Source organism: Kryptolebias marmoratus, linkage group LG1 (assembly GCF_001649575.2).
Source record: "Kryptolebias marmoratus isolate JLee-2015 linkage group LG1, ASM164957v2, whole genome shotgun sequence".
In the NCBI taxonomy this organism is placed as follows: Eukaryota; Metazoa; Chordata; class Actinopteri; order Cyprinodontiformes; family Rivulidae; genus Kryptolebias; species Kryptolebias marmoratus.
This window is the reverse complement of record NC_051430.1, coordinates 19,567,574-19,580,818: the sequence shown is the minus strand read 5'-3', so window position 1 is coordinate 19,580,818 and position 13,245 is coordinate 19,567,574. Positions and strand designations below refer to the sequence as shown.

The 13,245-nt window shown below is 40.9% G+C and overlaps 2 protein-coding genes across 8 annotated transcripts in view; one reads left to right on the top strand and one right to left on the bottom strand.

Moving 5' to 3' along the window:
• Positions 1-1,656: 1,656 nt before the first annotated feature.
• On the bottom strand, positions 1,657-3,481 carry foxb2 (forkhead box B2). The gene has a single exon (XM_017413739.3). The coding sequence runs from the start codon at positions 3,082-3,084 to the stop codon at positions 2,119-2,121; it is 966 nt and encodes a 321-aa protein (XP_017269228.1). The 5' UTR covers positions 3,085-3,481; the 3' UTR covers positions 1,657-2,118.
• A 6,037-nt stretch (positions 3,482-9,518) lies between these two features.
• Positions 9,519-13,245, top strand: part of LOC108234538 (prune homolog 2 with BCH domain) — a 39,979-nt gene continuing 36,252 nt past the window's right edge. For 3 of the 7 annotated variants that reach the window (XR_001808531.3, XM_017413772.3, XM_037975996.1), the window contains exon 1: positions 9,527-9,948. Coding sequence is in view for 6 of the 7 variants with exons in the window: in XM_017413772.3 (XP_017269261.1) it covers positions 9,910-9,948 (39 nt within the window). In the remaining variant the exon portion in view is untranslated. Of the gene's footprint in view, positions 9,949-13,245 lie in introns of all 7 variants that reach the window. The other 4 variants (XM_017413769.3, XM_017413767.3, XM_017413771.3 and 1 more) reach the window with 4 other exon arrangements.

Here is a 13,245-nt window from a genome sequence, read left to right as displayed (position 1 = left end):
GCTGCATTTGAGACTAATATCACTGATATAACATTTCATTTTAAAACCTAAAAATGATTTGAAATTCTTCTCCCCCCTTTTTCTTAAAGCAGAGCAATAAACCGTACAAGTAGCTCCTGCACTTGAACACACGTCAACATTAGGAGACCTCGTGATATTATGATTCCAGAGGCATCTGACTCTGGTGTTGTGAAGACAGAGGATCATGGAGGGTAGTAATGGCTGCATTATTACGCCTCTTATTGTGTCTTAATTAGTGACGTTTAATTATGCACTAATGCAGTGAGGGCTATTAAAGACACTGAGACCTGCTGATCAGGGAATTAGAGAACCTCACACACACAAACACACACACATCTGCAGGCACATTTTCCTCACGCTCTCGAATCTTTCCCTTTAACTAGGAATTAAACACACCCTACAGAGAAAGTGTGTGTGTTTAGAAAGTGGAAAAAACTAAAAGGAGAAGTCAGCAAGGGATTAGGAGTAAATACAGAATAAGGTTAGGGAAGAGCAGAGGAAGGGAAAGAGTAATCACTTTTATGTGTGTTTTCCTTGTTAGCAAATGACACCCAAATGTGTTCTAATTTTTCACTCCCACGCATCTCCTCCACTGGTGCATCTCAATTATTTGTTCAGAGGCTGGTTGTGACAATGGTGTCGGCTGTGGGTGCCTTTGGGATGCTAAACAGGGGGGGACAGGAGGTTAAATATAAGTCACTTTCAGGGAGACGAACCTGAGGCTTTGTGCTGCACGGAGAGGAGAAGCTTCAAAGGTTCATTAAAACAGAGCAAACAAAAGGAGCAAACTTGATCCTGGTCACCCTGTTTGCTTTTGAAGCTGTGTGGCTGCAGTGCAGAGCGCTGATGGCTCCTCGAATCAATCACATCAAGATACATGAGCACATCGACCTGCGCTCAGCTCACACCTGCAGGACTGGTTTCATTTCATGCCATCTCTGAGTAAAACTTGGTTCTGCTGCTTTGTTTAATGCATATCTTCACTCCATATCTTTGTAGTTATGGGCTGTGAATTCACAGATAAGACATTTAGGCTCGTCCTCTTAGTGTCCAAAATATATTCTATCAATAAAGAGTTCAAAGAGATTTAAAATATTTTCTCTGTGAAACTATTCTACTTTTCTAATATCTTATTCATTAAAAAAGGGCATGTAATTGAATGTTTTTCTCATCTTTTTGTTTTATATTAATCATATCTACAGCTAAAATTAATTTTAAATAAAAATAGATTAAATTAGACTATTGATTTGCTGCATATTAAAACTGCTTTTATAAAATAAAGAAAAAAATTGCATTAATAAATTATCCATATGAGAAAGCAACTCTAAGTTAATCTGAGTTCTTTCTTCCTGTTTATATTTTATCATGTCTTAAAATATTCCAAAACTGGGAGAAGAAATGTCTTCTTTTTTTTTTACTGACTAAATTAGAACAACTGAACCCGTCACCACACTGAGTCACTTCACTTCAGTTATTTGTGCACAAAAGGATCCCGGAATCTGACGGAATTTATTCCCTAAATATGATTCTCAAAGTGTGGAAATTTGACTTGAAAAGGTGAGACTTATAATAAATACCACACCAAAAAAATTCGGTTTCAAATTCTTTATAAATATCTTCAGATAAATAGCGTTATGATACAAGCAATACACAGCTGAATAACACAGAAAAAAGTGCAACAGGCCTAATTTAATCTTTAAAAAAAAACACGAAGGCCTACTTGTCTTTATCAGACTTGCCATATATTACAGGGGGGGAAAACAGCAACATGGCTAAACATTTGTTAGTTTGAATTTGGAAAGAATGTCAGAATGGTTGTCTCCTACAATGAAAGCTTTCTTTGGGTTTAGCGCATCTTCTTCTCTGATTAGATTTCATATAAAGCCACATTACAGCATGTGGTAAATGCCCTCACAAAGTGTGCAAAAAATAGGAACTCAATCAACAAAGGATTCCTTAAAGATAATTTTAAAAAGTTTTTTTTACAACCCCTCACACTGTGGCACTTAACTTAAACCATGACGCTTCTGACAGATGTTTTATTTAATGCAAATTCGTCTCAATCTTCCTTTTTTTATTTTCCAGAACTAACCCCGGTTAGGACAGCAGCAGAGCCGGGTGGAGAGGGTTCCCTTTCCCCTCCAGCAGGTCTCTCTTCTCCATCACTGATGCCGGGGAGCAGAGCTGGGCCGGACCGGTCTGCAGCCCTGCCAAGCCAGGAACAGGACCCAAGGACGGGGTGGGTTTTATGGGCACGGGAACGGCAGGCAGGGTCTGCCCGTTGGCGTTGTGGTAAAGGCCCTTCGTCGACACACTGAAGGGCGTGTACTCTGAGGATGCTGCGGGCACGGGCACGCCACTCATGGACTCTGACAGCATCCCCACGTGCGGCCACATGGAGTTCACCACGCTGCTGAGCTGGGGGGGCACTGGGTAACCCAGGTGGTGCATGACAGAGGTGAGGGGAAGCCCGCTGGCCACCACACCCTTGTAGTCTCTTCCTATGATGTTCTCGATGGCGAACGGGTGTTTGAACGCGCCGGGCTGCGCGCACGCGATGCCCCCGTAACCCTGAAAAGGAGGAAGGCGACCCACGCCCGCAGGCGCGGCCGAGTGCTCGTGGTGGCCGGAGGTGGCGCCCAGCTTTCCGCCCGGGTGGTGGTGATGGTGGTGGTGGTGGAAGTAGTGCATCATGGGGGAACTCTTGCAGGCCATGTGCTCAGCGCGCAGAACCTTGAAGCGCTTTCGTCTCCTGAGGAAGCTGCCGTTTTCAAACATGTCCCCGCAGTCCGGGTGCAGCGCCCAGAAGCTGCCTTTTCCGGGCTGATCGGGCCGCCGCGGGATCTTGATGAAGCAGTCGTTGAAGGACAGGTTGTGTCGCAGGGAGTTCTGCCACCTCTGGGTGTTCTCTCGATAATACGGGAACCGGTCCATGATGAACTTGTAGATGTCACTCAGGGGCAGCATCTTCTCGGTTGAGTTTTGGATAGCCATGGCTGTCAGTGAGATGTAGGAATAAGGAGGCTTCTGATCGCTGTAAGAGTTTTTCCCAGGACGGGGCATAACTGTGACTGTTTTCTCAAAGTTTGTTCTGTTAAATAACGCAGCCTTTACTCGGAGTCTGAGCGGTACGTTCACGGCGCCAACTTGAGAATCTTGCCATCAGTCTCCATCCGACTGATCCGTGCCAAAGTTCTGAGCCATCAAATTCATTTATCGGCGTTTTAAAATGTAACCCAAAGGCCCACAGCTGACAGGTAAGATCCTGGAGGAGAGCTTTCATCTAAATAAAGTTTTTTTGACTGTCTCTTTGCCAAGTGACGCTCTTTAAAGCCGCGCGTAAAACTCAGTGTCCGTGCGTAAAAACTTGAGGTCCCTTTACTTCCTCGGCGGTGGAAGGATGAGATGGGCTCGGTTGCTTCGCTGTCTGCCTCTCCTCTTGTGCGATGCTCCCAGTCGCCCTCGCGCTGTTTTTGTGAGACCCCCGCAGGTCGTCTGCTCTGTTATCTATTATCCAGACGCTTAGGGGACACGTCAGGCGAGAGCAGAGGGCTGTGTGTGTGTGTGTGTTTCTCAGTGTTTGTGTGTGTGCGCTGATAGTAAGGGGGTACACACAGAGAAGAGATAGGATAAAGAAAACTAGAGGAGGGGCGATCCATGCACGCGTTTGTCTTTAATCTGCTGTCTGCCAATCAAAGGGCCCCGCGTAAAAGCGCACAGACAAACAGAGCAGAGCTGTGGTGACAGATTTAAACTGTGCTTTAAGTGTCGACACTTTTAGATGTCTTTGACCAAGTCCTTGAATGCCAATGAACTCGTTCACTTCTTTTCTTTATGACCCCTGACCTTTGACCTCTCTTGCCCTAAAAAAAAGAAGTTTAAACGCCGCCGTCCGCATGCTGTAATTTTGTTAAATAGCGAATAAAGATTGAAATATCAGTGACTGTAAGTCTTCCTCGTTTCACTTGTACAAGTAAATAAAAAAAGAAAGAATGTAAAATATAAACACAGCCTCTTTGGTAAATTTGCTCGATTGCACTTTCAGACTTTCCCAGCCATAAATCATGTCTTCCTTTTGCGCACGCGAATCAGCGCGCCTCTCCTTCCGCTCTCATTCACACGAGCGCGTTGGCGCAAGAAACGCACAACAACACACCGGAGCGGGAGCCGCGCGGTTGTTGATTAATTGCTGAGAGGGGAGTCCGGCGGCTGTCTGTCTGTTCAAACACTCTCTGGTGAATCCTACAAGGATGTAAACAAACTTCATCCCCTGCTCCGAGTTCTGCTCAGTGGAGAACAACAGAAGCTGCTGCTTTCTTTTTTCTTTTTTTTTCTTTCTTTCTATTTTCCTCTCTGGCCAGGTGTCATGACTGGGTCCTTGACGGCTCCTGTCTTCTTCGGTGCCACCGGTGGGCTTCCGAATACATTACAATAATTAAGCCTTCAGTGATTTAGCCTCCTTGGAGAGAAGTCCAACAATGTAATTAAGGGCGAGCTCGCTGGATTAGGTATGAATATTCAAAACTGTGTCAATTAATTAGTCGGCGAGTCTCTCCTGTTCTCGGTCCTTAAAGCCCACTCAAAAGGTCAGCTGTGTCAACTGAGAGCATATTTTAAAGGCATCTTGTAATTGGGAGGAAAATTACCTTTTTTTGTGTCTGAACCACATCACAAAGAGTAGGCATTTAAATAAAGAGACGCGTTGTTTTTCTGGTGTTTTTATTTTTTATTTTTTTTAGCTAAAAAATGAGGTTTCAAACTCCAAGACCCTCAGAGGCCAACGCGGGTAAAAGCATCCCCTTAAAACGCCCGGGAAAGATCAATATTAAATCTGTTTCCACAAAGGGGGCCGTTAAGTAGACACCGTGGCTGATCTGCATAACAAAATTAATTAGGTAGTCCACGGCTTCCTTTTGCGCAGCACCAAACTCCTGGACAAATAACTAGTTGTAAAGCGCACCTTCTGGGCATACGGAACATATGTTGGAATTATCCTTAATTGACTAATTACATAAATTACTCATTAAGTTTACAGCACATCAATTATAAAAGATGTATCAATTAATTTTGCATAAATTACCAGTACTGCTGCTGCACGAAGAGGGCGATGGAGGGAATGAGGATCGCCAGGAGGGGGTCTCACCCAAGGTGTGTGTGTGTGTGTATGTTCGTGTGCGCGCCGTGAGTGACGGTCGTCTGTTTGTTTCCAGTCTCTAATAATTATTTGCTCAGCTTAAGGGCAAAGATATTCTTCCTCTGTCTCGCAAAGGGAAAGTGTGGGGGTAATGGCAATTATACTAATAATAATAATCTTAAAGACCTCTCTCCAACTCATGAGGGGCGCATCGTGGCGGAGAGAGCCATTAAAATCAATTAGCAGGGCCTATTGTTTTCAATGGGAAATTAAGCCGGTTTAGGACCTGCAGTGCTGGAAGGCTTATTTTTTGAATTATTTAGAAGCAAAATAAGAGATTTTTAAGGAAAAAAAAAAGAAAGAAAGAAAAAGAAATTCCCCAGTAAAGAGAGCAGTCTTAATTCATCAAATCTGCTTGTTGCCTAAAAGAATGGCTCTTCATCAGCTCAGGTAAAAACAGTTCCTCATCCCTCTTCAGCCGCAAAAGAAATCTTTCTCCTTTTGTTTTGTTTTAACTTCCAATAAATAAAACTAATATAGACCATTTCCCAAGATGATTCCTATTATATTTCATTGTTTCTTTCTGTTTAACAAAACTGACAAGAATTTCTTTTTGACTTTTTTATGTATTGGAGTTTATCACGCTGAAAACTGATGATTTTGTTAAATTTGAATTTTGTACAATGAAGAAGAAGCAAAAAAAAAAGCTTTAACTTCAAAACAAAAAAAAGAACAGTGCATTATAAAAAAACATGGATTACCTAATTGGTAGTGAAAACCTAATTCTACTTTATTTTAAAACTCATTTTTAAAATACTCATTTGCATTTTAAAACTCTTGTTATCATTTAGCCGATAGTCTCGAGTTTGCTGATGCTGATGGATTGAACAGATTTGTGATCGTTTCTGCTAAAGGATGTTTCTCATGGAACTTTGACTCCCTCTGTTGTCACTTTCTACACTTCCACAGGTCAGCATTGACAACACACAGGCAGAGCTTGACCAGACTCCCCATGATTAATTACTCATAAGAAAATAAGAAGCATCTGCCATGCGATGCAATAAGCAGCAAGGAGCAGTACAATTATACATGTGCATGAAATGCTGAAAAATTAAGACAAGTTTATCTCCAATAAATACCTAAACATTTAAAAATAAGGCTCACATATCATTTGTCTGCAGATTGCTGCTAGCTTTGTGTGTGATTTAGAGACATTTCAGTGTTCTTTCATAGTGATTTATATTTTTCCAAGTGGCTCCCCATGACTCATGAATGTATCTGTCATCGCCTTTATGAATGACTAATTTAAAGAATTTGCATCAAAGTCCATAAAAACATTCACTGTCTCAGAGTCACAGAGTCACGGAGTCACTGTCATAGAGTCACTGTCATGGAGTCACTGTCACAGAGTCACTGTCACAGAGTCACTGTCACGGAGTCACTGTCACGGAGTCACTGTCACAGAGTCACTGTCACAGAGTCACTGTCACGGAGTCACTGTCACGGAGTCACTGTCATAGAGTCACTGACACGGAGTCACTGTCACAGAGTCACTGTCACTGAATCAGTGTCACTGTCACAGAGTCACTGTCAGTGTCACAGAGTCACTGTCACAGAGTCACTGTTTCAGAGTCAGTGTCACAAGTCACCGTCACAGTCACTATTACAATCACTGCCACAGAGTCAATGTCAAAGAGTCACTGTTACTGTTACAAAGTCAAATAACCCAAAATTCAGATTTACAAATGGAAGTAAGTGGAGTTTTCCTGCTTAATCATGACAGCAAATTGTGAAATAAGGAGAGTGGACAAGGGTGGGACAAAAGAAGTGCTAGGACTTAAAAATATTCAGCAGCAGGTGAAATCTGAAACTCATGTCTTTGAGAAACAGGAAAACAAAATCCAGCAAAGACCTGACACAGGACCTTAGGGATGCATCATCCTCCAGGCTGATCATCAACTGTATGACAAGTTTTCTCTAATAGCTCTTTGAGAATCATCTTGCTTGTCCTATATTTTATGTCAACCTGTGTTATTTTTTGTATTTTTAACAGATTCAACAAAAAAATGTGAACAAATTGTGTTTTTAATTAAAACAGTTGTGGCAATCAAAAAGACAAGTGTGAGATGAGGACAGACTGCAAAACTCAAATCGATAATCCAGGGCAGACTAGTTTTGAAATAAAACACGAAATAAGGCTAGAACATGAAACAATGAAAAACAAAGCTCAAAAACTAAAAAAATCTAAACAAAGACAGTCTTACAGTTGATGTTTTGTAAGTCAGTGTAAAAACTAAGTTATGAGCTTAAAATAATTGTCCCTTAAGGCCCAGAAAAATCAATAAAAGCTATATTTAAAACATTGTAACTGGTACCACCCAGAAACCTAAAAAATGAATTTTAAGAAAATTCTAGTGGTCACCCAAACAACTCTTAGAGTATGAGAATTACCTCATTATTGTTTGTTGCCAAAGGTTTGTGTGTGTGTACATGTGTGCATCTATTTTTTTCAGCACCCTTTGCAGAAACAAAGATGGCTCCAACGCAGTTTTACAGTTATTGAGGTAAAAGTTTGTGTGGTAGTAGATGAGAGCCATGCCCAACACATACTTCAAGCACTAACTTTCCCATTAAATTGTATTCAACTATATCTGTCTGCTAGCATAATATTTCATAAATCACTGGACAAATTTGAATTAAACTTTTAGAAAGTAATCTTTGGGTTAACATCTACAACCATGTAATTTTTGGAGTCAACCCAATTCAAGATGGCTGTCACAACCAACTGACCTTCTGTTCTGAGCTCCAGTTTGGTGTGGAAGTAGCTGAGTATCATCCCCAATATATACTTTGAGCTCTATACAATTTCACAAGATCTTTGCCTAAAACTTTGGCATTAATTGCTGAACGGATTTTATTGAAACTCTCAGAAAGTAAATCTTGGACGTACACCGCCATCATTCAAGATGGCCAACACAGTCAATCAACCCTAGCAAACATAAAAATGGCTACAGCTTTGTCAAATTATAGTTACTTAGTTAAAATTTTATCTGGTAGTAGCTGAGAGTCAGCCTCAACACGTTTTGAGCTCTAACACATTTCACAGTATTGCACGAGTCGTTTACAAGGTTTAACCGAAAAGGCTATAATACCATTCCTTCTCATCGTAAGATGATCTTAATTTAAAACTCTGCCATGTAAGGCGTAAGGTGATATGTATTCCTTCAAGTAATGCTAGGCCTTTGACTAACACTGTCTTTACACTCCAACATGGTGATGGGAGATGCAAAATACAGAAGATTTTACAGTAAAAACCTTTTCACTGTTTTGCAGGAGCAACTTACGTTTTCTAATAAAAACAAAGGCGTGGTTGAGCCAGAGTCTATACCTTGAAAGATCAGAGAAATGACTGTGTACTGTCACTTCTCCATCAGTTTGACTGACATTGAATGTTTTTACTAAAAGCTGTTGTTTACAATGTACAGTCAATGGTTTTTACAAAGAAAAATGTGAGAAACCAAAGAGAAGCTTGTAGTAACACTCCTCAAAAGACTTGAGTTTGTCACTGCTGTCCAAAGTGCTTTAACCTATAAAAGGTAACCTAAATAACTTTGGACATTCAGTACAGTGCATTTCTTCAACTTCTACTTTTTTGCTTTCTTATTTTATTAATTAATTTATTTTGCTTTCAATGAGGCAGACTTTCTTGTAATCTATATATTTTTTATTGTTTTTAAGCTAGATTAACTATACTCTCTTTTCTAGGCCTGGCACGTCATCTTCCATCTTCCACTTGTCCACTTGTCCACTTTTCTCATTTTTTGTCATGGTCAGGTATAAGAACTGAAGTGAAAATGAGTGAAAAAGCAGCTAAATTAAAAAAAAATCTTTGAAAGACCTTTAGAAAGCCCAAAAGCCTATTGATGAAGACTACTTTTAAAGATTCCAAAAATGACCTCAAATGTCTTATTTAAAAATATTAATAATAATAATAATAATGATGATGAAGAATGAAAGATGGTCCATTGGCACTGTAAAGACAAGATAACCCAAATGATAGATAGATAGATAGATAGATAGATAGATAGATAGATAGATAGATAGATAGATAGATAGATAGATAGATAGATAGATAGATAGATAGATAGATAGATAGATAGATAGATAGATAGATAGATAGATAGATAGATAGATAGATAGATAGATAGATAGATAGATAATACTGCGGCATGTTTTGGCCCTGGTGCACCTGAAGATGCTGAAATGAACAGTAAAGCCTTCTGGCACCGACAGGGTGTTCCCTAAGTCCATTTAATACGTTATTGGCAGGGGCCGAGTCTGGGACAGGATGGATGTGTTTCTGTTCCACTGAGGGGTGAAATGTGTGTGTGTGTGTGTGTGTGTGTGTGTAGGAAGGGGACTGTCTTCCCACCGCAGGGAGCGCGGCAGAATCGGTTGAATCAGCGGGCGCCGCCGCCGTCGGATCTCCGCTTCCTCCCGTCACACCCACCGCTCGGTGCTGTGAAAAAAAAAAAAAAAAGAACCCAGGGGGAGGAGGATCGACGGCTCAGCGGCTGCAAGTGCTGCAGTGTGAGCGCAGCAGGGGACTCGGACACGAAGGCAGAAACACGCGCACGCACACACATATACACCAGCGGCTTTATTTATTCCCGGTGAGGGAATGGAGAGACCCGCAGCCGCAGCAGCAGCCGCAGCAGCAGCAGCAGCGCCATAGAAAAGCGACGCAGGCCGACATGGAAGAGTATCTGCGGAGGGTCCAGAGCAGAGTCGGGGTGAGTTAAAGAGCCCTCAGCGGCGTTGACGCCTGAATGTGGGGATGGAGGATGAGATCCGCTGTGGAACAGGCTGTGTTCCTGTTGCTGGAAAAAAAACAAAAAACAAAGGCGCACAGCAAAAAAAAAAAAAAAAAAAAAGCTTTTCACGTTTACCTCCCCACAAGCACCTGTAGATCGTCTGGAGAGGCGAGTTTGGTCCAAACCAGAAAAGCATGTTTTGTTTTACAGGAACATCAATGCGTGCTTTTCAGTGATAAGCTGTATCTTTTTAAATGGTGCCATGACATCAACAAGTTTATCCAGTGCCTCTCCTTCCCTGCTATGTGACTCTTCTGCAGATTCTAACTCATAATTTGCATTTTTGGAGGAAAATGTTTAGATAGCCTTTAAAAAAAACCTTCATGCAAATCCTCAAATGACACACAGCTGTATTCTCTGCCTGTTGGCCCTCAGGTTACTGATAAGCTGTCTTCGTTTTACATTTCTGCACAGGCCTTTTCACATTTAGTCTGTCAGGGGTGAACACAATCACATAGATCCTGCACTTGGCTTGAGGTTAAGGTAATCCTGCTTACATACATGGGTTTTATTTTTAAAGACATGACTTTAGTGTCAATTTTAGAGCAATACTCCCTAAACTGCCTCAAGTGTATGAGCAGGTCCAGGAAGTTATCAGTCTGAGCAGCAGCTGCTGAAGACCAACACATTCAACTTTTAAAAAAATGTATGCTTTTGTTTTAATTTTCATGCATTACAGTTAAACACAAAGCACAATAAGGATTTATCCACTCGTATGTTCACGTTGACACCTAAGAACACACATACAGTGCAAGCTATCTTATCCATAAAGCCAAATCATGGCTCATTTTCATTTTTTAGTGGCTATATTTATGGACCGTGAACCCTCTCAAACAGCATCTGAGTTATGAAATAATCCAGTATAGGTATTAGTTCACGTAGGCTATGGCAATTCTTGGATCGAAGTGTTAGTTCAGATCTTTTAACATGGGGTCTTATGGAAAGATTATCAATATTCAAGGCTTAGAGTTTTAAACTAAATTCATCTTATGTAGAGAACTGATGGAGTTACTGTCAGGATTTGAGTTGGAGTAATCGTCTTGGGTTTATTTTCATTCGTGTTTCTGTTGTGTTCCTTGTGTTTTCGAGTTTAATATTGTTCTTGCGTATAGTTTTGCTCTGTGTCGTTATTCACCTGCCCTCAGTACTTTCCCTTGTCAGCCTGCCACACCCATCTGCACCTGTTTCTAGTTGGTAATCAGTCACCTGGATCCACTCCCTCATCAGCCTCACTCCTTATCTGTTCCTCAGCTTCATTTACTCACCGATTCATTGTTGCAGAAATGCACTGTTTGTTTTTTCTCTTTTCATTGTGTCTCCTCACATTTCCCTAAAGTTTAGGTTTGTATGTTTTCTGTTAGTAGTTTTGGCGGCCTCAACAGCCTTTGTTTTCTCATTAATAAATTAGTTTATTTGTTCATTCTTCGTGTCGGTCTGCATTCCGGGTCCAGAATCCTCCACAACCTCTCCTAAACCTTACAGTTTCAGCCAGTTTGGTCAACTCTTAAAGTATGGGTTGTGAAAGACTGTTAGCTACTACCACACCAAATTTTAGCTCAATATCTGTACAAATCACTCCGATATAGCCATGTTCTATGTTGATTAGGTGTGGCAGCCATCTTGAAATGGGTTGACTCCTAAAGCTGTACAGCCAATGATTACTTTCTGAGAGTTTTATTAAAATCCATCCAGTGGATTATGAGACATTTTTCTAACAGACAAACAGGGCTAACTCTAACAGTTTTAATCAAAGATGTCTTGAAATGTGTTGTACTTGAAGTATGCATTGGAGACAACGCTCTGTTATAGCTTAATTATAGCCATTTCTGTTTGCTGAGATCAGTTGGCAGTAGTGGCCATATTGATTGGGGTTGAGTTCAACAGGCAATCAGTTGTAGAAGTCAACCTAATAATTGCTTTGTGAAGGTTTCATTAAAATCAGTTTATTGGTTTATGGGAAATTTTGCTAACAAATAGGCAGCGTTGATTAAAATAGTCAGTGGCAGGGTTGTAAACACAGACGTCACATGCTCAGAGTACAAGTTTGGGATCAGTCTCAGCTTCTACCACACATTTTAAAGTCAATATCTGTTAAATTAACAGTGTGATAGCCTTTTTTTGGGTCATTTGGTATTGGCAGCCATCTTGGACAACTCCAAAAGTTAATCATCTATGAAATGTTTGAGCTATGAATTGTTTTAAGATGGCTGCAAGCCACTTTGGTCTCAACCCTGCTTGGATTAGCTGTTAGCTTGTCAATCCAGTCAGAAATAAATTCTGTTTCTCTTAACTGAGGCTGTTCAAAGAGCTATCTACAACAGGTAAGATATTAGTTACATGCAACCTTTACATACAACCCCACTTGAAAAGATCTGAACCATCCCTTTAATTCATGAATAGAAGGTGACTAAAATGAACCATAATGAATGTGAATACACGGTAAGAACAAATTAATTTTACGTTAAAACTTTCTAAAGACACCGTACTGATAAATCCATCAAATATGTTGCTAATCTTAGACCCATTTATCTGCCCTGCAGCATTCAGAATCTTCAGTTCATTCTTGTCAACAAGTGTGTTTGTGCATAGGATTCCAACCTGCATATGAACAACCTGTGTGAAAGGAAAATTTAAAGAGAAATCAGGACCTTTCATCATCAGTGTGCTTGGCATGAACACGATGAAGGCTGAAAAGAAGAGAAGATCAAAGCGGCAAATTGGCAGATCCGAGTACAGCGGGGTAATCGAGTGATAAGCAGAGCGACTGATGAGCATCTTTAGATAAAGTGTAACACATGTCCATTTCCTTTCACACACACATGCAGACTTTCTCTTTCTTCCCGACTTCTTCAGTGCAAACTCTGATGATTCACTCTTTTGCTGACCACTCTTCATCCCTGTCATTTGGCTCGAGATCCACTCTCTTTGTGGATGGCTGTGATCCAGAACACCCATACCCCTAATTGGTTTGGCTCTCTGTACTTACAGAAGCCATCTCATATCCTGCTCAGTTTTTCTTTCTATAGGTCCTCATCGTTTGGCACAGAACAGAAACTATCTGCTGAGTGTACATCCAGCATCTGTCCTTCTCAGTCTGTGCATTAATACATACACACAGGCACAAAAAGGCTTTTTATTCTACCTCGAATAGAGTATTTTTTAACATGTGTGTGTCTAACATTTGCTGCTACCCAATCCTGTGAACGTTTACAACAT

What these genes read in the sequence shown, in the direction of transcription:
- foxb2 (XM_017413739.3), bottom strand. Translation starts at nt 3,084, where the DNA reads ATGCCCCGTCCTGGGAAAAACTCTTACAGCGATCAGAAGCCTCCTTAT.